At 40.5% G+C, this 25,946-nt stretch overlaps 1 protein-coding gene across 1 annotated transcript in view; it reads right to left on the minus strand.

Moving 5' to 3' along the window:
* Positions 1-400: 400 nt before the first annotated feature.
* Positions 401-25,946, minus strand: part of LOC120538797 (EH domain-containing protein 2-like) — a 58,834-nt gene continuing 33,288 nt past the window's right edge. Inside the window, exons 4-5 of the mRNA XM_039768276.1 lie at positions 9,822-9,986; positions 401-3,745 (exon numbers count right to left, since the gene is read on the minus strand). Coding sequence (XP_039624210.1) covers positions 3,209-3,745; positions 9,822-9,986 — 702 coding nt within the window. The 3' untranslated portion in view covers positions 401-3,208. The remainder of the gene's footprint in view (positions 3,746-9,821; positions 9,987-25,946) is intronic.

Below are 25,946 nucleotides of genomic sequence, written 5' to 3' on the forward strand. Positions count from 1 at the left end.
ACAACAGACTGGCATTAGGGCTGGCTTGAACTCTTTAACTCTGTATTGGATGGACCAAGTAAGATAGATAGATAGATAGATAAGACACTATATAATAGATAGATAGATAGATAGATAGATAGATAGATAAGGCACTATATCATAGATAGATAGATAGATAGATAGATAGATAGATAGATAGATAGATAGATAGATAGATAGATAGATAGATAGATATAGATAGATAGATAGATAGATAGATAGATAGATAGATAGATAGATAGATAGATAGGAAAGGCACTATATATAGATAGATAGATAGATAGATAGATAGATAGATAGATAGATATGCTGTATATAATAAATAGATAGATAGATAGATAGATAGATAGATAGATAGATATGCTGTATATAATAAATAGATAGATAGATAGATAGATAGATAGATAGATAGATAGATAGATAGATAGGAAAAAGCTAAACCACTCATAAATTAAATGATCTTAAATGGACACACGTAAAGTTTTTTTTGCTAATATACATTTTAATGTCATATATATATATATGAAAGCAAGTGATGATATGATGTTAATTGTCAACTAATCCCTTTAATAAATAAACATGCTTTTATTTAAGATTTGTGACTAGATTCAAATCCCATATAGCCAACTAGGCTAAAATGAGCCTTTGGCAATCACAGTGGAGAAAGCTGGTGTAATGCATATATAAATTAATTTCATTAATGTGTATGTTTTTGAATGTATTACTAAAATTCTAACAATCTATACACTTATTTTTGCAGTAACGACCTTCTGTGCTGCTTCTGCTATATACATAGTATTTCCTATATATTGTTTTTTGATGAATTTATAAAAATTAAAAATTCAAGATTCTTTGCATGTTTTTATGTGAATTCTATTACATATACTTTTGCCGTTGCTAAACTTTATGCTTTTTCAGTAAAATGTTATATATATTAATTTTTAAAAAGTTATTTAATATTTGCATTAAATGAATCCATTTTACTCAATATGGAAGAAAAGCTTCAAATTGGGTTAACGTGATATATAAAACATCATTCATTTTTATGCATACAGGTATACAAAAACTGGTTTTCGAATTCTGAAAAGTATTTATTTTGCTATTAGGTTTTCCCTAAATTTTGCTTTTTAGGCACTTGTGCTATCGTGTTTTTAGTGGTTTATGTGTGTGTTTGTGTTTTCCATAAGTAATCAAAAAACGTACAAACCTTTAAATCCATTAGAACAATAACGTTTGCTGGCAGAGCTGGATGTGAAAGGCAGAAAATATTAAGAAAGCAAACTCCTCTATTTTGGAGAGATTTACGGGAAGCAATTAAAAAAGAAGAAAGGCAAAATAAAAAGGCACATGATGAGATGCAACACAATGTCGATTGGATTGGGCCGACACCGCCAAGAGTGCTGCAGTCCCCTCTGTGTTAGCCAAATGGGCAGGATAGCAGGACGTCCTGGACTGAGGTTAGGAAAGCTGTGAAGATTCTGCCAGTTTTGTGTGCTGTCACTATTAGAATGTCTGAGACAAGAGCGCATATGATGCCGCAGTCACAAAAAATGCATGAATGTCATCTCTGTGTGATTTGTCGTTTGGCTGCTGAAGTGCTAAGGGGGAACGGAACAGACAGAAAGTAATTCTTGGCGAGAAAAGTGTGTAGTCCACACAGTGCCAGTGACACTGGGCAAGCAGTCGTGATGATGTCATGGATGAGCTAAACAGACTTTACAATTTTTGGGTCAAAAATGACCTTGTGCATAAACACTGCAATATGTGCTACATTAAATTTTTACTCTTTAACGTATGCTTGTTAGCCAATCAGACGTTATAATGAACACGCGTCATTGCTGAGTTGCTGTTGCGACCCAAACTTGCAGTGATTCTGTTTGTCACAAATATTTGGGGTGTAGAATTGCTGTCTATGGTATAGATTTGGGGGTTTGGTTAACACATGCATCATTTTTGATGGGATACGTTGCTATGTGTGAACATTTATAACATAGCTCATGAATTGTCTGTAGGTAGTGCAGTTGAAAGTCTATGTCTTACGATGCTTCTCAGCCCAACAGTGATTGAGATGGAGTTGCTGATGTTGCATTCACCTGAAATATGAGTTAACCAGTTGGGAGAGTCACACGAATGTCCTTTAACATAGAAGGCTTGAGTTGGACAATTCAAAGGAAATGGTGCTACCCAAATTCTCCAACACAATGAACACAATGCTGGCTTTTGTATAAAATAAAACATATAACCTGGTCAACCAGAAATTGTGTTTTTATGATTGAATTGTATTTTGAGCAACCAGATATATCTCAAATGTGTTTTGTGTGCACTTTATTTTATTCATGAATAAATACAATGTTTTCAGACCAATTAACAGATTAAAAGTGACTTTGTGTTCCTTCCAAAGTTCCCAGTGGGCCCTCACGTAAATGTACTGAAGCGAGAAAGTGAAATGACACAACAGGAGTGAAGCTTCAGGGAGTCGGGTCTAAAGATGGAAAACTCAGATCAATCATCGATAAACTGAGACGATCAAAACTTCAAGGGGACCCAAAAGGCTTATTGCTTGCCCACCCAATTGTATCCAGGACCACTCATTTTTCACAAGTCAATGCTCCAATAATCCAAGAGCACACAACCGCAATGTGTGATGTCACGTGCAACTGACACGGAGAGTGAATGTAATTGCAGCTTGGAAATCAAAGGTGATTGGTAGTTGAGTGAGAATTTAAACCAGCAGTCCTTAAATGTTACATTTACAAGTAGCATGTGAGTGTGTGTGTGTGTGTGTGTGTGTGTGTGTGTGTATGTGAGACAGAGAAAGAACAGTTGCCTTGTAAGCCAAAAACAGTAATTTACGCACTTGATCTGCAGAGATCGTCAGCCAATTTTAAAGAACTGAAGTTATAACTTTAAAAAGATAATCAGCACTAAGATTTATGCCCAGGACTGTAAATTCTGTTAAAACTGTACTGAACATTCTTGTGAAGTTCACAGGTTAACGGCAACTGAGTCGGTATTGAGCCCATTCAAAAACTGCAACCTTTCTTTCGAGGGATGGCACTGGTTAGTGGGGTGTTGTGGGTTTCTGTTTAGAGACAAACTATGACAGCCTGATCTTTAGAATGAACATCATCTATTAGTCGTGTGTATGAGGCACACATTGGTGAGAATGCTGCCATGACTGGGGCAATTAGGCATCTGAGCCTTGTCGACGTTTAGATGGTGGCACTAAATGCCGGGGTAGTTCTGAGGGCAAGCCGTGGCCGTCCAGCTTAACCTCAATTAAGTGACTGGCCAGTGCAAACTCCTCATCATCTAGCATGCCATCGCGATCCACATCTGACAGCTTCCAGATTTTGCCCAACACAGAATTAGGCAGCTTTGTGGTTACCATCCAGGATCTAGCCTTGGTTCCGCTGAGCTTGCCATCACTGGGAGACAGAGTGTAGAAGATCTCATCATATTTGGGCTTGTCTTTGGTGACCACCCAGTCCTCATCGTCTTCACCTTCAGGTACTGAATCCATGATGCCTTCCACGAAGGGGCCATAACGTTGACCTTCAAAGGCTCCTCCCTGCACTCCACTGTCAGGCCCATTTTCTAGTTCTTCCTGCCGGAGAAGAGGCATCAGCTTGGCAATGTCTGAGGTCATGAACTCATCCAGAACCTCCATAAGTCGTGGTTTCAGGGAGTGAAACTTTGAGAAATCATGCACAGCCAGCTGTTCCTGGAAAACAAATTGAAAATAGTTGTACTTATTATTATTATTTTTGTTATTAAGTTAAGAGTGACATTTTATAAAGATGCAATCTCTGGTGCTGATTTTGTAAGTGGTGAAAGATTAGCTCTTTGTTCTAAAATACTAAATTACAGATTTATAGCATTAGCAGTTTATAGTGTGGGTTTTCTTAGGACATCAGAAAACTTTTGACCAGAATAGGCCATTTACCACAAGAAAGCTCATCAGTCCTATCCACCTAATTTCTCCAAAACAACATCATGTTGAGATTTGAAGGTCTCCAAAGTCCTGCTGTCCACCACACTACTTTGTGGTTTATTCTACGTGTCCATGGATCTTTGTGTGAACAGAAACTTCCTAACGTTTGTATGAAATTTACCCTTAACAAGTTTCCAACTGTATCCCCATGTTCTTGATGAACTCATTTTAAAATAACAGTCTCGATCCACTGCACTAATGCCCGTCAATCATGCCACCTCTTAATCTCCTTTTGCTTGAACTGAAAAGTTTCAACTTCTTTAATCTTTCTCCATAATTCATCCCCTGTAGCCCTGGGGTCAGACTTTTTGAAGCACTACTACTCTGTATCTTAATTTTTTTTATTTTGATTTTGGTCAATTTTGTTACTCCCCAAAGGAGGAATGGTGTTTTCGCATGACCTTTGGCAGTCAGAGCACAGGGTCAGCCATTGTACAGTGCTCTTAAAGCAACTTCCAGGTTAAGGGCATTGTTCAAAGGCCCAACAGAGCAGGATCCCCTCTGACGGTAATGGGATTTCCACCGACAACCTCCCAGATACCAGCACAGACCCTTAGCCACAGAGCCAGAACTCCACCTCATTATCTGGAGTATACAGTACTCGAGATGAGGCCTCACCAGTGCATTACAACTCTTTAATGTAAGCCACTGACTTGTACTCCAGAAACAATTCAACATGGATATTGAAAACTGCAAACTCAAGCATTGTACTATCAATGAATTTATAAACTTAGAAGAAAAATACATTTATGAACGTTCATTCTCACTGTTATGTCAGCGAACTTACAAGTCCTTTTAGTAAGCATCAGGAGATCAAGAACATTTTAAAAGTCCAGACAAGAACAGGCCATTCAGCCCAACAAAGCTCACCAGTCCTATCCACTTAATTCTTCTAAAATAACATCGAGTCGAGTTTTGAAAGGTCCTAAAGTCTTACTGTCTACCACACTATTTCGTAGCTTATTCCACATGTCTATGGTTCTCGATGTAAAGAAAAACGTCCTAATGTTTCTGTGAAATTTACTCTTAAGAAGTTTCCAACTGTGTCCCTCTGTTCCTGATGAACTCATTTTAAAATAACAGTCTCGATCTACTACATTAATTCCCTTCCCTAAACACTTTAATAATGTCTCCTGTTAATCTTTTTTTTGCTTAATAAAAAAGAAGATATGATTATCAATTCAAAATGTGACAGATAAAATCTTATTCGAAAAAGCATTAGTAGAAAGGTCAAAGCCACAAACCGAAACTGGAAACGTTTTAGGCAAAGGATGTTAGCAAAAGGGAAATGAATCTCCATTTCGAATGAGGAAATGAACTTTCTTCCAATCATTTAAATCATTGCATCAATTACCTGTAGGTCATGACCTCTGTGGACACGCCCCTGACAGCATGAGCCACCATCCTAACGATTGTTAAAGTATAAGTTGGTGGCAAAAACAAACCAAAAAATTAAACAACTAGTAAAGTATTAAGTTAAAAAAATGTCAAAACAAGTCAAAGGTCATATAAAACAATTGAAATAAATAATAAAAATATTAATAATAATAATAATAATTCTTAGAGCACTTTTCTCATTACTCTACAGCTATTTTTGTGGCAGTATGCTGTAAAGTTATGTCATGTCGGGATGTTTCTTAAAGACGACTCGGGGTCTGCCTGACATTTGGCGTCAATGACACCATTGAAAACATTGCCTTTGTGTAATAAATCTTAGTAAAGAATCAAAGAGTGAGACAGCAGAAGACAGAGAGATTAGTGAGTCATAACTGACTTTCTTGATTCCTTGAACGATTACATTAAAAGCACAGTATCTGCACGGTCAGTGAGTGACTTCACGTCATGTTACAAGGAGACTCTCAAGCAAGTCTGCACTGGGAGAAACTTTAACAAGCATTTCATAACTTTACTATTTCTGTTAATTCCACTTCTCTGATCTTGCAGCTCTTCCTTAGGCTCCCAAGGCTGCTTTCACCACAGCTTTCAATTCCTTTCCTGATGGAAATCGGACTAAAACTCTCAGGTTATTCCCCCACTGCCAGAATCGTCTTGTTTATTACCGGAGGTGGCAGTTTCATTCAGAATTGGCAGGTCTAAAGAATTTCACTTTGAGATAAAGCTGAGTGAAGCTTTTCACAGACGTCTCTTGGACAGCAATTCGGTTTTCCAAACTCGCAAACAAATAATGATGGAATGTTGCGTCTAAAATGTAGGGAACTTCACTGCCTTTTATGTAACTAATAAAGCAGAAAATAGAAGCATTTACTGAGTCAGAAATAAATATGCCGTCAATTATCCTGCCTGGAAAGCGCTCAGGAATGCGAGCCGATTGCTTTTCTGACTGCACACGTTGGCCGGGTGATGATTTAGAAAATGCACAGAGCTGCAGACTTTTAACTCACAGAAGCCACAAGGTGACCCCAGACATGCAAGCAGGAAAATCCGACAAATGTGGAAAAGAGCAAAAAATAAATAAATAAAAAAGAGAGCTTCTATGTCATGTCAGAGTTCTGTAAATTATTCTCACTCAGCTCAGGCTATCATTATAAATTAAAAATCTGTAAAGACATCTGCTTCTTTACAATTGCTACAATATATTTCATTTAGTGTAATTACATCAATCTTTCATTATTTCATATAGTCCCTTGGAGAGCTTGCACATTCACGTAATATTACATTCCTGTAAAAGTATAATTACGGTTGTCACAACTGAGCCGCCACGTTGAAATGAAATGACATAAAGCAATAACAGGCTGCAATTACAGCTGGAAACTTCCCGTCATTAGCGTTCTTTAATGATGCACGGTATTCACACCATTCTCGTACAATGTAATCCATCATTAAACCATTATAATCAAATTATTGATTCTCACAAAATCACAGTAAGGGCATATTATATTTAAATTAAACACCAAAGGTAAACGGCCTCACTCCACCCCCTATGGAACACCTTTGAAAGTCTGTCACTTTGTCACAAACCATTTAATTATCTAAAATGTATCTGAACACATAACAATAAATTTAAATGATGAAATGAAATGACATTCTTGTAATTACTCCAAATGTTTTGTGTATTTTTCCATAGAGGGTTTTATTTAATTAGTTTTCTTCAAGAAACATTACCATTAAAATATTGTAATTAAATCCTGTAAACTATTTGGAAACCTAAAGTATTCAACTCCATGTAACTAAACTTAACTGAAAATTACAACATCTGTCCAGCCAAGTCTCTACTACAGCATTGCTGGTGGCTCAGACACTGCCAGGGTAGGATCAGTCATACAGAATGTGACAATCCAGCACAAGACAGGACACCAGCTCATCATGGAGAACCTACCCAGACACACACACACACACACATACAGTATACATATACATTAGGCAAACATAAAATAGACAAATTATGATGAGGAAATGTTCTAGATCAGTGTTTCCCACTTGTGACTCATGGCAGCATTACAGGTGGGTCCTTAGCCAACCCCACCCAATGCTCCAACAATTGAGCTAAATTCGCAGGTGGATCATGACCGGTCTTGAATGACCTCCCCAATTCCCGCTCTGGAAATTGCACTTGATTCATCTAATGCTCTGATGTTTTGGTGATTGCACGGGTCCCTGCCCATTGAACACTAGAACATTAATTTGTGCCTGTTTAATGTGTACCAGGACTGGTCCCCTTCATAGACCACAGTCAAGACTGCAGAACTCTGCCATAACACAACACTTCTCAAAGATGACTGAAGCTATGCACAGCCATTCACAACAGAAGAAAATGTTGCTAATGTAAAGTGAATTGTAATGGGGTTAGTTAGGGGGTCAGCTGAGTAAGTAATGACTACCTAGAATGTTGACCCCCTGAAATGAGGTGTCACTACATCTAATGCTACAAGAAGATACTCAAACAAATTCATTTGAAATGAGGAGAATTTAAAGATGCTTGATAACTGGGGATGAAATTTCAACACATCACTGTGACCACAGTTCCAACAACTGAAACAATGAACATTTCGTAATCCTCCAACCCTAAAGAAATCTGAGGTGCAAGCCACTGCCAGCAAGATTAGTGCACAGTTTGTTATGATGCTGAGGGTGTAGAACATATTCATTACAGGCCTATTAAGATGATTTGCTTTGCTGTTTACACCTTGTATTTTCTGTGAAACTGTGAACATTAAGTTGGCTACAGACGATGGGTTATAAAAGCAAAATGGTTTGTCTAAGTGGCATAGAAAAGCTCCATTAACCCGATAGAGAAGAAAGACACTATATAAGAGATAGATAGATAGATAGATAGATAGATAGATAGATAGATAGATAGATAGATAGATAGATAGATAGATAGATAGATAGATAGATAGATAGATAGGAAAGGCACTATATAATTGATATATACTTTATGATCACCCCTTATAATTCCACTCTGAATTTTTAAAGGAAAACCTTACAACCTAATTTAAGCTGACAGCACATCCACTTTCTCCTTTTGGAGTGGTTGCATGCTGAAAGATCTCACTGGATGGTTGGGGTGTTCACACTTCTCCTTTACTGAATACTAGGGGCCTCCGCCCCCTGCTCGCTTTGCTCGCCAACCCCCGGGTTTGATATACAATTTAAAGAGATTAAGGAGTTGCAGTCGGATCATCTGCTGGCTTGTTGCTGCTGGCGAGCTGCGTTTTCTGCTTGTTACGCTTTGCGTTGATCATTTCAAAGCCTGAACAGCAACTGTCTTTTTGACACTTCGCGTCTCTGCCGCTTGCGCTGTGAAAGGGGTTGCGGGGGTGAATGCACGCTAAGGAGATGCGGTCGGATCATCTGCTGGCTTCATGCTGCTGCTGCTGCTGGCAAGCTGTGTATTCTGCTTATCGCTTGTTGTTGTTTTAAGAGCTGGGAGCACATGATGTCTGTCTGCCAAAAGCATTCCAACAATGGCCTGGTTAGATGCCCATGAACTTGTTTTAAATGTTGTCTCACTGCCTTGTCTCATGTGACGTTAAAGTGTCTCTCGCGGGACGTCAAATTGTCTTCCGAGAAGATCACGTCTCGTCTCCCTAGTCTCCCTCCCAGGATTTTATTTTCTTTCACAATAGAGAGATGATCTTTAACCAGAATTTGTTTGTTATTGGCCAGCTCCTCTTTCTCTCCTACACCCCTACATGCATGTCAGATTAATCAGAGACTTCTGAACTGGCCTGTGTTGGATGTGTGAGTGAGTATCTCCTGCAATGGACTAGCATCTTGTCCACGGGTACTTCTTACTGTCCACTTAGTGCTGCTAGGAAACGCTCTGACTTTTCTATAATTGGCTTAAGCAAATTCAGGCATTAAACGTATGTGATGTTTAACCAAATGTGTGAAAAATGAGGAGCCAGCTGTTTCAGTCACAGGAATGAATCCATTTATGATGCACTTTGACCTCATCTTGTGTAGGCTGACTCTGGTGGGGCACATGGTTACATCCTCACAGCCTCTGTTGCCATCTTAGAGCCAGAGGCCACCTACAGTGAAGTGCCAGGAATAAAAGCAGTACTGTGTTCCTCTCCCCCTCTGACTTTCTCTTCAAAGGACTGCATTCAAAGGCATCTCCATAGACTTCAAAGTGGGGTCTCTGTTTTTCGGAGTTTACTTATTAAAATCAGAGTGGTGGAGATGCTTTCTCATATTTTTGTTTAAACGTGTTTAAAACTAAAAGTGAAATCAAGGCTATGTTAGAGATGAAGGCTGATTGTCCAATGAGGTCACTTACTGTACACACTATATTTAATAGTTTTTCTGGGCTGCTGACTATTGGCACTGCCGTGCTCCTTACCTGCATTTTGGTGCAGTCCGGGAAGTCACCTGGTGAGATGTGGTGTTCCAGCTGAATCTTGGCATAGATGACAGGCAGCTTGTTAATCAGGGCCTTCTTCTTGTTGTCTTTCCCAAAGACAGAGGGCATCTCGTTTTTCAAGTGACTGATGATGTGCGCATGGACCTATGGACAGCAAAGAAGACCACAGATAAGGAAATGAACAAGAAAGCATTCTGAACAAAGCATCCATACTCAGAATTACCTTTGACACATTTAGCTTCCTCCCTGCCCAAGTTGTCACTGCCCTTTGAAGACCCCCGTTAGCTTAATGCCTCATCCCAATTGACACTGCATTGTACTTATTTACTTACACTCTCCTGAGCCACTCAGAAAGGAGCTATATTAAACTGGTAGGACACAGTGGTTAGCACTTCTGGTTTTGTTACTACATCCCAAAGAGGTGCATGTTGGGTTAACTGCTGATTGTAAATTAGCCCAACATGAGAGGGCCCTGCAATGAACTACCTGGAGAAGCCGTCCATAAAATCATCTCCTGAGAGCATGGAGAAACAGCACTTAGAGAAGAACTTCAAACGCGTCGCCCCACAGCTAAAATTCAGCAGTCTTAGTGTGTGGATATTGGCAAGCCTCAGGGTTGGATCCTGTCCTTGATTTAGCCCACAGAGCCGGGGGATAGTGTGACAGATGGGTTGCTTCTGGCCCTAAATGAGTGGAGTGAGGAGAAGCTGGTGATGTGTTTGTCGTGGCACAGAGCTAAAGCAGCCAGCAGCACCAGGAGCTTCAGAAGACCTGAGCAGTGTGGAGGAGCAGGTGACAGTGGAGGTAGTGTGGGGTGCTAAGTCCATTCCTTCATCCCATCGTGTCTCGCACCTTACAGAGTTGTCGCATGATCGAGTGCAGAGAGATTCTTATTGTCTGACGAACGTGCAACACGTTGCCAGTCCCTGGCCCAATAATGAACAAGAATGTATTAAAATACATTTTATTTAATCGAAAACTCAAATTGTCTTACTTAAAGCACTCCTTACCCTATTCTGTAATCATACCGATTTTACGCCTAAGCAGAGATTCTAACACAACTGATTACAATATTCGTATAAAGGATTTATCCACCTCCATGGGTGCCAGTGCAGGGTGTTGGGCCTTCGGTCATTGCAAGTTAGTAATTGACTTCATTTTACTTTTTGCCAATGTTCAGAGCAATTTTCTACAATAATGCCAAGGGCTTTGCATTCATTTTGGTGCAGCAAAGGCTGGGCATAAACTGTCCGATTTTTAGAAACTGTGATCAAGCGACTAGTTAGACTGAACAATAGAGTTGCCAGTTGTATAGTCATGCTCAAAACTACACAAGCATGTTCAGTCTGATTGACACGTCACAATGTGGCTGCTCGGACTACTGTACATGGCGCTGACAGACAGTTTTATCTACTGACATTTCACAAAAAACGTTTTACACATTCAAAAAAACAAATATGACCACAGGCTTCTCAAAATGTCAACAAACTAAAGAATTTCATTGCTGACTCTTGCTGTACTGAACTCTGACACTACAAAAGAAAAGAAAAACACATAACTGGACATGTGGATGGTTAGAAAAGCACAGACAATATGGTCTGGCTACTTTATGAGAAGAACTGGTGGTATGTAATCTTTGCTAATTCACAGCTGTGTGTGTTTAATTCAAGTTCTTCCAGTACACGTATACTAAGATACTTTTGCCATTGGCCATTTAGTTGTATGTGATGGCTATGTGATAGTTTTTTTGAAATCAAAAAGTTGAAAATGAGATGGCTATAAAGTAGCCTGTGAGTGGCAGGTAAGGGAGGCACACACACAGCACTTCAATCAGATGTGTCTCCTAGCTGATGAAGCCAATCAGCCCAGAGATGTTGCTGGCGAGCCTTGGATTGGACCCTGGGCTTAGGCCGGCTCGCAGAGAGCCAGGAGAATTGTGTAGCATACGGGTTGCCTCTGATCCCAGCTGAGGTGGAGCTGGGTGACATGCATGAAGGGAGAAAGGGACAAACAGATGGGAGCATGGGGCACTGCTGAAGACCTGAGCAGGAGGTGGAAACAGTACTGAGGATGCTAACGGTCCTTTTTAGGGCCACTGACAAGCAATTGGTATTAAGAAGATAATTCCATTCCTCCATCTCTCGTACAACCACATTATTATTCTTATCATCAGCACACTCCGTGTGACCGCTGCACAATGAATTTTGGGAAATATGATGGCGACATCAGAAAACCATCACGTGAGAATGTTCAATCTCACCTGCCACCGACTGATTTTCTGAGTTGGCCCAAATTTCAGTTTCATCAGCCATCATTTCATGTGCACAATGAGAGGAGTTGTGAGGCCTGATTTCATCTTGGGCTGTTGTGCAATTGGAAGAATTTCTGTTAGTGACCTGCTAGTTATAACAGCAGAGAATGACATTGTGAATGTAATTTACGTCCACAACTCCCCCTCATTGAAACGTCTTCCAATGCCTCCTAACACTATATGTAAAGAAGACTGGCCTAAATAGGAATTGAAATCATGTCATTCAGAGGTCTGATTATGTCTTGATCTACACTTAGGTCCGAAAGTATTTGGACAATCACACAGTTTTCATAATTTTAGCTTTGCACGCCACCACAATGGATTTAAAATAAAGCAATCATTATGTGATTAAAGTGTAGACTTTCAGCTTTAATTTAAGGGCTTTACCTAAAATATCACATGAGCCATTTAGGAATGGTAGACAGTTTATGGACATTTGCTTGACAGGATGTTCCATTACCAGGTGGGAGCAGTTCCCTCATTACTTCATGAATTATTAAGCAGGTAGAAGGTTTGGAGTTAGTTCCAAGCTTGGAATGTGCATTTGGAAGCTATCAGTGTAAATTCTCAATATGAAGCCAAAGAGCTGTCCATGCAAGTAAAATCAGCCCATCATTAAGCTAAGAAAACAAAACAAACCCTTTAGAGAGACAGCAGAAACACCAGGAGTGGTCAAATCAACCATCTGCTACTTTCTTAAAAAGAAGGTACACACTGGTGAACTCAGCAACACCAGAAGGTTTGAAAAAAAACTGTGCTAGATGACTGAAGAATTCTGTCCTTGGTGAAGAACAACCCTCTCATGACATTTAGCCAAACCAAGAACACTCTCCAGGAGGTAGACCTATCATTGCCAAAGTCGACAATCAAGAGAAGACTTCACAAAAGTAAAGACAGAGAGTTTACCACAAGGTGTAAACCACCGATAAGTTTCAAGCATAGGAGGACAGATAACACTATGCAATAAAACTTTTTTAAAAGCCTGCCCATTTCTGAAACAATTTTCCTTTGATAAAGGAAACTAACATCAATATATACCATAATGCTGGAAAGAGAAGAGTATGGAGAAGAGAAGAGGCGGCTCATGATCTGATGAATACCACATCATCTGTGAAAAGTGGTGGAGGCCGATCTCATGGCATGATCATGCACGGCTGTGAATGGAAGTCAGTCACTGGTGTTTACTGATGATATAACTGCTGGCAGAAGTAGGAGGATGAACTCTGAAGTGTACACGGCTATACTATCAGCTCAGATTCAGCCAAACGCTGCAAAACTGATAGGGCGACACTTCACAGTACAGATGGACATACTGTGAAAGCAAGCCAAGTGCTTTTCAAGGCAAAGTAGTGGAAGATTCTTCAAAGGTCAAGTCAATCAACTGACCTGAACCCAACTGGACAAGCACTTCACTTGCCGAAGACAAAACTGAAGACAGAAAGTCTAACAAACAAGTAGAAAATGAAGACAACTGCAGTAAAGACCTGGTAAAGTATCACTAGGGAGGAAACCCAGCACTTGGAGATGGCCACGGGTTCCAGACTTGAGGCAGTCAGGCAGGATTTTCAACCAAATATTGAAAAATGTTCATTATATTTATGATTATGCTAGTTTGTCCAAATACTTTTGAGCCCCTGAAAGTAGGGGGGCATGTAAAAAATGTCTGCCATTCCTAAACTTCTCATTCAATATTTTTGGTCAACCCCTTAAAGCTGAACGTTTACGCTTCAATCACATAATGATGACTTTATTTCAAATCCATTGTGGTGACGTACCAGTTGTGAATGTTGTGTTACTGGCCAAATACTCATGGACCTGACTCTAGTAGCCCTCTGTGCTTCCAAGCCCCCTTTCCCGAACGGGAATGTGCAACAACAGTGTGAAAATATTTACAGGCTCCATGTCTCCACCCTGTTTCATGCTCATGTTCTTCTTCTGAGTCACATGTCACAAGTCTCCGTGAAATTTCTGAGCCTAGTGTTGCCAGTACTCCATATGCTAAAATCATTGCCCAGTTTTGCGTGTGTTTTTTCACTACTGACCATCGGAACAAGACAGGAATAGACCCCATTGTTCAGTTTTAATTAACACAATGGGCTGATGTGAAGCTGATCCTTCCACAGTGAGAAGATCGCGTCAGCAATATCCGGAGACTGCACCAGCTATTACACTTCAGTCGGCCATTGCTCCTTCCCTCTTACTGGCAGACAGGATGGCATGTCTGACATGGCCTGTCTAACAACCAGCCTGGCGTGACTCTGACAGCTTCACCACTGTCCTCCTGCTGGCTATATCAGCATACTGTTCATCCTCCAAGAGTCCTGGCCTACTTCTCAGGGTCAGAGAGTCAACATGGATTATTATAAAACATTCCATAATTATTTACACAGGGGAACTGTTTCCCCAATTTCACTGGGCCAAACTTAAGCCGGAAATGATGCCAGCCTACTGGATAGGGCCTCAGTGGTGAGAGGCTGCTGATTACAGAGGAACTGGAAAAGGGTGGGAAAGAGAAGGTGCTGAAAGACAAGGAGACCCTCAAGCTAAAAGAGATGAAAGGACAACCCTTGATCATCATTCTGTACTGCCGCCCCTGCCATCAACATTCAATGCACTTCAACACAGAGAGAGAGAGAGAGAGACTATGGAATTCTGCCACTTGCCAACCCTGGCATTTTATCTTTCCTTTCCAGACGCCGCTCCTCATTCCTGGCCAAAATAAACAATTGCTGATTGCTAGTGTATGAATCACTGGGCCCTTGAACCTGAAAACAAATAACAGACAAATAGTGGATCAGGTACCATGAGGTAATATGAAGTGTGATGGATGGCCGGGTATCATGCCCTACCAGCAGGCCTGGAGAAGCAGGGGGCAATTCATACCCCGGGACATGAGAGGGCTGCCCCCCTGGGGCACATCATGGCCATGGGCTTGGGGCTTAGAAGCTCTACCCTTTTGGGGTCCAATGCCAGAGGGCACCTGGACAGCTCCAGAGTCATATGCTGCAGTACTTTTGCCACACCTGAGAAGTGCTGCCAGAAGAGGAGCTGGATTCGCATGCAGCACTTCCGCCACACCCAGAAGTGCTGCTGGAAGGTGTTTGGAGAGCACATGGAGCACTTCCGGGTGCAGTATAAAAGAGGCCGCCTCGCTCCATTCAAGGAGCCAGAGTCAGTAGGCAGAGAACGGAGGAGAGGAGTGGAGGCGCCAGAAGAATAAGAAGAGAAGTAAAAGGACTGAGGTAAGTTTGTTGGGGTTTGTGCACTGTGTGTGTTGTGCAGGAAGAAAGAACAAAATAAACGTGTGTGTTTTGGGACTTCTGGGTCTGCGTGTCTGTCTGGGTTGGGCTGATCTTCCACAGGAGTTACCTGCTGGGAAGCTCGTTGTTTACAACTGAAAGGAAATTTTAAACCATTCACTTACAGCACAAAAACACAAAGATCCATGCCCTACTTTGAGCTTCATCTAATGTGGTTACCTTCAAATATAAAGCCTGACAAACATTGCATCGTGATCTGATCACCATCACACATAAGGTTACACAGGTAGCTCATTCGTACTGTGATGTCAGGTAGTGGACACCCTGACCTGCTGATCAGCATCAAGAGTAAATGGTGATAGGCAGCACATCTTAATGGCCATCTAACATAAAGCATGACAGACAGCTCTTGAGATCAATACTATTTAGTATAAAGCATAAACCCTTACAGGTAGATTGCAATGATTAGCATCAACAATATAAGCTCACAGGTTGCTCACCATGATCACCATCAAAGCTAAAGCCAGACAAGTCAAGCATTAATCAAGAGGAAAGCCTGCCAGAAATTCATTCATGCGGATCAATCCTGTTCAGGCTTTACTCCTCATACTGGTCAGTAGTGATGAGTTAAATCAGTGAAAGGCAACCTTTTTTCAAGTTGCGGCGCACTAAGTCCAAAAATTTTCTTTCGCGGCACACCTGAGGGACTGCCCATAAATAAAGTCGTGACGACACAATCTATGGACAATCGCCAATAAAAACAGTTAATTTTACAAGTTTGAAAGACATTTTATTAATAAAGGAATCAAAAGATAAATCTTAAATTTAATTAATGTGAATGTTGAGATTGATGCGAGGATCAATTTTCGAAAGACAGATGCACATTTCCTTGTCGATCATTTGAAGTCTATCACGTTTCTTAGACTTCATTTCCATAAGTGTTCCGTTATCTGTTTTTCCAACATAAAATATATTTTTTTAAACATTATCTTTTTAATCAACCAAAAGTTCAAAAACACTAGCAATTTTAAATATTTTACAAAAGTTTTCGCAGCACCCCTAGAAAATTCCACGGCACACCGGTTGCCCAATAATGAGTTAAATGATTTGCACAAAAATTAATTTACACCAAAACTCAAGCCATATCTGCATTACTACATTATCATTTAAAAAAATAATTATTAAACAAAAAAGGATCTCTGTTCACATAAGCATTTTCACATCGTTTACGAGAGTACCTCCACCCACACTAAAACGACTTAATATGTTGACCTACAATGGCCATGTATGCATTACTGGAATGAGGAAGAGGAAGTGTCCTCCACACTTCACCAGTCAGCTTGTGTTTACATGCAGAGAACAGCGATGGAAAATACAAAGAAACAAAAGCAGATTCATTTTGTTTGGGCTGACAGTGAGGTGGAATCGTTATTGAGAGTAACACCCAAATATATAAAAAATGTAATGAATAGAATCCAATCAAGGAAGGGTTAAGTAATAAGCCCTAGCCAATCAGAGTGCACTTAGAATTGTCAAAACTCAGTTTTCACCCATCTTCACTGCAATGCTGTTCCAACGTTTTCAGAAACGCAGCACTGGATAGCATTTTCAAAAGTCTCAGTTTTTGGAGAGTAAAAAAACCCAGGGGTACTGTGGACGAAAGGCAAAACCAGAGGCGATGTCTGTGTTTTTAAACAAAATCACAGCATCAGAGGTTCACTTCCAACCACATTTGTGCCATCAACACAAGAATATAAGTGTTTAATCCTTTCTGAAGGCAGTTACAGCAGAACCCCGTATCTGCAGGTTCAGTTTTTGCACTTGATTTGCAGTGGCTTGAAATTATTAAATGGATAACTTCAGAAATAAACAATTGCTGCAATCCGTTCACAGAATGTGGCAAAAACCCAAGAAGTGCCAGCAGCATGCAGGGATGGGCCTATGTGTCTGGTGTCATTATCACCATGCTGACGCATCGAGTACAATATAAAACAGCCTTTAGCCCCTAGCATTCTCGCTGTCTGCATTCATTGTCACGTAATCATAGGGTTGTGAAAATAACCCTTAACTTTCCTTAACAATGGCACCAGAGTACATGTATTGATGCTGTCAGTTCTTCAAAGCCATGAAGTTCCTATCAGTGAAAACAATGAAGGATGGAGAAGCTGGTGACTACACACAATAGGCTAAGATATTTCTTATGAAATAAAAGTGAAAATATGTATAAGCTAGGTGGCGCAGTGGTAGCGCTGCTGCCTCACAGTAAGGAGGCCTGGGTTTGCTTCCTGGGTCCTCCTTGCCTAGTGTTTGCATGTTCTCCCTGTGTCTGCGTGGGTTTTCTCCAGGTGCTCCGGTTTCCTCCCACAGTCCAAAGACATGCAGGTTAGGTGAGGGGTGGCACGGTGGCGCAGTGGTAGCGCTGCTGCTAAAATGTCAGAATCTCAGTTAGGAGACCAAGTATAATAATGTATTTAATTATTATTTAGGTTTGCTTCCCTGATATGTAGGGTCCTCATCCTGTGTGGACTTTGCATGTTCTCCCGATGAGTAACGATTTGTGCAAAATTGAATTCAAACTGAAACTCAATGTTTTGCGGGCAAAAATTCACAAAACAAATTTTCTGAAACAAGAAGACAGGTGTTTAGTCCTGTGTGGAAGGTTTTACATGCTTTAATTCTGCATGTGTCTTTCGTGGTTCTCAACCTGTGGGCGGGCCCTCACTGGGGCAAAGTTCGCAAAGATGTGAAAAAAAAAACAAGAATCAAAAATATGAAAAAACATCTCCAAATGAACTTAAACTACATTCTGATACTAGAACAATAAATATAGAGTTAGATAAAGGTTGACAAAAGTTAAGTAGGTATAATAAAATACGATCTACATTTCAAAAAGATGTTAGGGGGCGATTAAAACTGTTATGAAAACTTGGGTGCAAATACTTAAAGGTTGAGAAATGCGGTTTCCTCCCACAATCCAAAGACATGCAGGTTAGGTGGATTGGCGATTCTAAATTAAATAGAATAATAAAAAGCAAAGCAAAGAAAGACACCCTATATTGATCTCCACCAAACATAATGGATTACAGGTAATTCTTTATCATTGCCAAAATTAGCCTGAGAAGTAGCTCATCTTTATCACTCTGAAACCTTATGTGTGATGGGCAGCTTATCTTCATCACCATAAAGCATGAAAGGTAGCCTTTCCTAACTGTGCTAATCAGCCCCTTAAATAAACCTTCACACTGTAAACTGACAAATAACTGTCCATGGTCACCACATCTCTACTCAGACATTCATTCAGGATGATGCCCCCCTCTCAGCCAACTCATTTTCCCTGAGACAACAGCAGCAGCAGTGCCAGGACTCTAACCCAGGACTTTTGGATTACAGAAGAGTCTTCTCTATTACTGTGTTAAGAGAGTTCTCCTTTAGCTAAAATGAACAGGTTGCCACATACTGACTAGTAGTGTACTTCATCCTGACCAAAGTGATGGGCATCAAGACTAAAATCTTGTCAGGTAGCTCATCCTGACCAGAACAACGAACATCAGAAGTAAAGTTTAACACGTGGGCCACCTTAATTCCACCCGACTACCTAAACACTAAACATTGACTCAAACTGAACATCTAAACAGAGAAGTCAGGCAGGTAGGTCATCCCACGCAAGTTACTGCAGGTCCCTAAGGAAGGCAAGCACCTAACCTGTTGTTCTAAACTTAACCGTCATATTTTCTTTACCTAAAAACTGAAGGTTAATGCCCAGTGATCAAAACGGCTGCTTATGTAAAATAAGTCCAGTGAAACCTGTGAGAACATTGCTGTATTTTTCAATCAAAAAATTAATGATATTAGAGATAACATAGTACATCTCCCCAACACTGCAGAACCTCCAAAGCCCCGGTACTCCATTATAAACAAATTAAATGCTTTCACCAGGATAGATTTACCTGAACTACATAGTATAATCTCTCAACTGAAACCCTCCACCTGCGTCCTTGACCCAATACCAACCAGGTTTTTCAAAGAAGTATCAGGCGTGCTAATTGACAATATTCTTGACATAGTAAATTCATCATTAGATACGGGGGTCTTCCCAGACTGTCTTAAGACTGCTGTAGTTAAACCCCTTCTTAAGAAACATAATCTTGACCCCTCTGCCTTTGAAAATTTTAGACCCATCTCTAACCTGCCTTTCTTAAGTAAAGTTCTGGAGAAGGCAGTCATTATGCAGTTAAATAATCACCTCAATAAACATGCTATTCTTGATAAATTTCAGTCGGGTTTTAGAACAAATCACAGCACAGAAACTGCACTCGTTAAAGTAGTAAATGACTTGCGAGTGAATGCAGACAGAGGCCATTTATCTGTTCTCGTCCTCTTCTGCATTTGACACCATTGATCACAATATTCTTAGAAATCGCATTAGTCAATGGGTGGGCGTCTCTGGCAGTGTCTTAAATTGGTTTGAATCCTACCTGGCAGGTAGAAAATTCTTTGTTAGTTGTGGTAATCAAATCTCAAAGACACATGATATCCGATATGGTGTTCCACAAGGCTCTATCCTGGGTCTGCTGTTATTCTCAATCTACATGCTTCCGTTAGGTCAGATTATCTCAGGGCACAATGTGAGCTACCACAGCTATGCTGATGACACACAGCTGTACTTATCTATAGCACCTGATGACTCCGACTCTCTCGATTCACTAACACAATGTCTTACTGGTATTTCTGAATGGATGAATAGTAATTTTCTCAAACTAAATAAAGAGAAAACTGAAATTTTAGTAATTGACTGTAATCTGAATTTTAAATCACATATTCATCAGACCACTAGGACAGCATTTTTTCACTTAAGAAACATAGCAAAAGATAGACCTCTTATATCATTGAAAGATGCTGAGAAATGAATTCACGCTTTTGTTTTCAGTCGACTAGATTACTGTAACGCACTCCTCTCAGGACTACCCAAAAAAGACATCAATCATTTGCAACGAGTGCAGAATGCAGCTGCTAGAATCCTAACTGGGAAAAGAAAATCCGAACACATTTCTCCAGTTTTAATGTCACTACACTGGTTACCTGTGTCATTCAGGATTGACTTTAAAATACTGCTTATGGTTTACAAAGCCTTAAATAATCTCGCCCCATCTTAAATATCAGAATGTCTGACACTTTATATTCCAAATCGTAACCTTAGATCCTCAAATGAGTGTCTCCTTATAATTCCAAAAGCTAAACTTAAAAGAAGTGGTGAGGTGGCCTTCTGCTGTTATGCACCTAAAATCTGGAATAGCCTGCCAATAGGAATTCGCCAGGCAAATACAGTGGAGCACTTTAAAACACTGCTAAAAACACATTACTTTAACATTTCTTTCTCCTAACTTCACTTTAACTTAATACTGATACTCTGTATGTTCAATTCATCATAATAACTATTCATAGTGGCTCTAAAATCCGTACTGACCCCATCTCTCTCTTCTGTTTCTTTTTCTGGTTTCTTTATGGTGGCGGCCTGCGCCACCACCACCTACTCAAAGCATCATGATGCACCAACATTGATGGACTGAAAGCCAGAAGTCTACGTGACCATCATCATCAGGTCCTTCCATGAAAACCCTAAATACAAAGAGGACTGTTTGATTTATGTTAGGTAGATTACCCAGAGGGGACTGGGAGGTCTCGTGGTCTGGAACCCCTACAGATTTTATTTTTTTTCTCCTGCCTTTGGAGTTTTTTTTTTGTTTTTTCTGTCCACCCTGGCCATTGGACCTTACTTATTCTATGTTAATTAATGTTGACTTATGTTTATTTTTTATTGTGTCTTCTATTTTTCTATTCATTTTGTAAAGCACTTTGAGCTACATTTTTTTGTATGAATATGTGCTATATAATTAAATGTTGATTGATTGATTGATTGAAGTCATAACTGGAAGCTCCACCACTAGATGCCTCAGAGGTAGCTCTTCCAAATTAAAATTCAAAACCATCAAAAGAAGAGTCAGACATATGGACTGGTTATAGTAAACTGTAGCTGTTAGCTCACCTTTATCAGCCAGATAGCACATAAATGTCAAAGGGATGACCCAAATTATCTGTGCAAGTAAACAATTAGATTCTACACCAGATAAACCCCCAGATGGCTCTCCTCTCTCTACCCTGATCTGATTGGTTCCTTAACACCTACAATATGTGATGATGTTATTTCTACAGAACACAATGATGTCACAACCACACCCATTGTCAACTATTGTTTGATTAACTGTAGAGCAAAACACATTTTACAAATGGAAAGAGACCCTTCATTTTACTTTATGGTGTTTAATTTATGGGGTCCATATTGTCACGGGTACAGAACAGTGAAATTCTTAATTACATGTGTTAATCAACATGCAACACGTCAATATTCTCTGCCACCATGATTACCTCAAAAACATGGTCTTCCTTAACTGATGAAGAAATCAGTTCAAGATGGTAATATGCAAGTTATCCCAATATCTCATCCTGACAATTTTCTAAGTTCTTTCAACTGCATAGCTTGGTAGTTGGTCTCAGACTCCATGAGCATGTGCTTCAACATTTTTATTTTGAATGCACTTCCATTAATTTCTAATAGGTGGCTTTAAGAATGTTAATTTTTTGTTTAACTGAATTCATATAGATTTACAAGCCAATGTATCTGCCATTGCTCAGGTGTACTTGTAGAATGGGTTGAGGTAAGAAAGCAAATATTTGTGTTTTATGAATGGTGACCATTTTGTCATTGCTGACTGTCCCATCCATCATCTACATAACCTCTTTATCAATTTATTTGCTCTCCTGTTTCAAGAATTTGTTCTTTTTGTGTATGCTTAGACTCCATAATTGCAGTAACTCCATGCTGGGTTGGAACCATGAACGCTGCTTCTTTGTATTACTTGGTTTACTGTGGTTTCAAAAATGCTGTAGATGTTTAATCAACATTAATCAACTGGATGGCTTGTTAAAAGAAACATTTTTGCTATGGCATGTAAGCCGAGCAAAACAATTGAAATTTATGTTGTTCCCTCTACTGACATCCCATTCATGTTGAAACTTTTAAAACTTCAGCTTTTTATGTTAAGTTAGGTTATGTGTGATACACATACAGAATGTCATGGAAATCCACTCAGCTGTTTAGGCGTAACATGCTTTTTGTGGTGTTGACTCCTCACATTATAGCTCCCCAGTAAAATTATTGAAAGCCCCTAAAAGCCTGAATTTTAAATTGCATGAACATTAATGTGCATACAACATTTTGTGGAAGCAGACATTGATATTTTTGAGTTTTTGTGTTGGTTCCCTATCACACCACAACATTATGTCCATTGAATCACTGACTTGGAATGTAACCTCCACTATAAGCAGGACAAGTCAAGTCAAATCAAGTTGGAGAGCATGTACTGGTACAGTGTGTTGCCGCACCCACTACATAACGAAACAACTCAGGATTACGGTCTGCAACCCCCCAGGCAGACACGCGGTCCAGTCCCACCCTCCAGAAATGACCCCCTATCTGCCACAGCCAGGTGTTACGTGGGCGATCCCTTGGCCTGGTCCAGCCACTCGGGTCCCCAACAATGAGGATCTTACGAGTTGGATCACCCTTGGGGAAATGTACCACATGGCCATAGTGCCATAACTGACGCTCCCTCACAATGCAGGTAATGTGCCTCATTCGGGACTCCATGAGCAACTGCTCATTCGACACAAAGTCAAACCAACGGTACCCAAGGATTTTTCGGAGAGACACAGTACCAAAGGAGTCCAGTCTTTCACCTCAGGTCACTGGATAGTGTCCATGTCTCGCAATCATATACCAAGACAGGAAGCACCAGGACTCTAAAGACTTGGACCTTCGTCCTTTTGCATAGATATTAGGAGTATCATACACCCCTTTCCAGTGACCTCATGGCTCCCCTATGCTCTCCCAATCTGTCTATTGACTTCATAGGAAGAGTCACCAGGACATGAATGTCACTGCCAAGGTAAGTAAACCTCTCAACAAGGTCAACACTCTCTCCCCAAACAGACACACTGCTGATGGCTGTGCCCAAGACGTCATTAAAGGCCTGGATCTTGGTTTTTATCAGGACGCTTGCAAGTCCAGACTCTCAGACTCCTCGCTCAGTCTCTTGAGCGCCCCGATCAGAGCCTCCATTTACTTTGCGAAGATCACAGCATCGTCAGCAAAGTCAAGATCTGTGAGCCTTTCTTCACCAACAGAGGCCCCACAGCCGCTGGACCTCATGACCTTGCCCAACACCAAGTCCATACATGCTTTGAACAGAGTAGGAGCAAAAACACACCCCTGATGAATCCCAGAATCAACTGGGAAAAACACGGAGGTCCTGTCTCCACTCTGCACAGCACTCACAGTACCAGTGTACATGATATCCAGCAACCTCGAGGGGATCCTGCAAATCCTCAGGATGTCCCACAGGGCAGCTCGATCAACTGAGTCAAACGCTTTATGAAAATCGACAAAGGCTGCAATGAAACTCTGCCGATATTCGCGTTTGTGCTCCATGAGAACCCTCAGTGCCAGGATGCAGTCAATGGTAGACTTCGTAGGCATAAAACCACACTGTTCCGTTCGCTGGTAGGTGAGCAAGTGATCACGGATCCTATTGAAGACGAGCCTAGCAAGGACCTAACCTGGCACCAAGAACAGTGTTATCCCCCTGTAGTTGCTGCAATCCAGGCGATCACCCTTCCCTTTCCAGATAGGGACAACAAGTCGACTTGTCGTCCCTATAAACAGGACCAACCCTTAAAAATGTGCCAAATTTATTGCCATCAGCTGAACTGTTCTAGCATGATAACATGGCTTTGCACCCCTCAGCCCCACCATTAAACCCCATTTCTAAGACCTTTGAAAGGTTTTCAAGTTTAGATTTTAGATTATACCAAATGTAACACACATGCTAAATTTCATGGACTTTGACTCAGCCATTTTGGAGTGATAATTATTCTGCCACCCTAGACCACCCTTCCTAATTATATTTTTGAAATGTCATGCAGCCTGGATTTCAGTTGGTTCGGCTTTATTATGCATGCAAAGTCTCATTAAGATCAACTCCATTTTGGAATAATGTCTAGTTTTTAGGTTGCTCCCCATTATGGCTCTCCTCCCTAGTGACATTTTGTTACTTTATATAGCCTGTATTTTATGTTGGACCAAGTGCAACCTACATACAAATCTTTATGATCTTTATGAGTCAGTTTAGACACTTTTGTGTGACTGGGAAACAAACGAACAGACAAAATGCAATCTGAGGATTGAAATGAGGTTTTTAGAATTGAAAATAGATAAATAACATCAAACAAAGGCAAAAAAATTCAAAAGACAAACAGAGGGTGCTACAAGTCTGTTTACACATATTATCATTATGAAGTGCTTTCCTATTGCAGAAATGTTTTTCAGGGACCAGAGACTTTTGTGAAACTCTGGAACTTTTGTAGCATTCCCACCACAGGTACTTGGGCCATTTGTATTTCCTGGTGGGTAGATCCTGATACTTTTTTCTTCTCCAGGGTATGTGCTTTTCGTTCAACCAGTAAGTACTGCAGTAAGGCAATGTCTGGTTCACCACAACCACTAGTGCCATCTTACAAATCCGTTAGCAGTTTGGACTTCAGCCACACTTCACACCACATCACTCTTCATAGCCTCGTCTTTGGTGCACTGCACCAACAACTGCATTGAAGCAATAAGTGAGGGAGTGTGGTCCAAAATGAACTCCCAACTGCCTCAATTTGTACTGCATTACTCTTATTTGCATGTCACACATTTTGAATAAAGGTTACAGTTCTGTTGTGCAGTGAAATGGCAACACAAAACAATGGCCAGGGACCACAAGTGGGCCGTATTCTATATCATACAGGGACTCATTGGTTCCTGAAAAACAAGTTCCTGCACCTGGAAAATGCCTATTATCATTATTTTTGTGAGTTAATCATTTTATGGAAAATGAGTGGAAATTCCAAGTCCTATCTGGTGTCACGCACGCACGAGTAGGGGACCGCGGACGGACCTTAACACGCTTGGGAAGACATTCGCCGGCTGGGAGTGGCGGGGTACTAACCTTTCTCCTTTTCTTTCTTGCAGAAAAAGACGCTCCGCCATAAGCCTCATTCTTCCCGCAGCACGTTACTTCCGCCCTTCCTCCTCCATTGTTCCTGACATCATCAATCCCATCTTCCCCCACAGTTCCTTCCCAGCATTCCTCCACTTCCGGCTCCTCCTCCATAAAATGTCCGCCGACGCCATCTTTGGCGTCGTGCATATGTGAAGCTTTCTGTTCATATATTTTGACCCTGAATTTAATTTTTGTTGTAGATCATTTTTCAGTACACAGGGCCGGAAACCCCAACCTTTATGTTGTCTGTTGCTTCGTTTATTACACTGGGTATAAATAAATGGGGAAAAACTGTGTTTTGGAAATACAACATGGCTAAGCTCAGTTTACAATGAGACAAGTTAATTGAGAGGAAAATGTGATATGAACCTGTAGT

This window comes from Polypterus senegalus, chromosome 11, assembly GCF_016835505.1.
Source record: "Polypterus senegalus isolate Bchr_013 chromosome 11, ASM1683550v1, whole genome shotgun sequence".
NCBI classification, from domain to species: Eukaryota; Metazoa; Chordata; class Cladistia; order Polypteriformes; family Polypteridae; genus Polypterus; species Polypterus senegalus.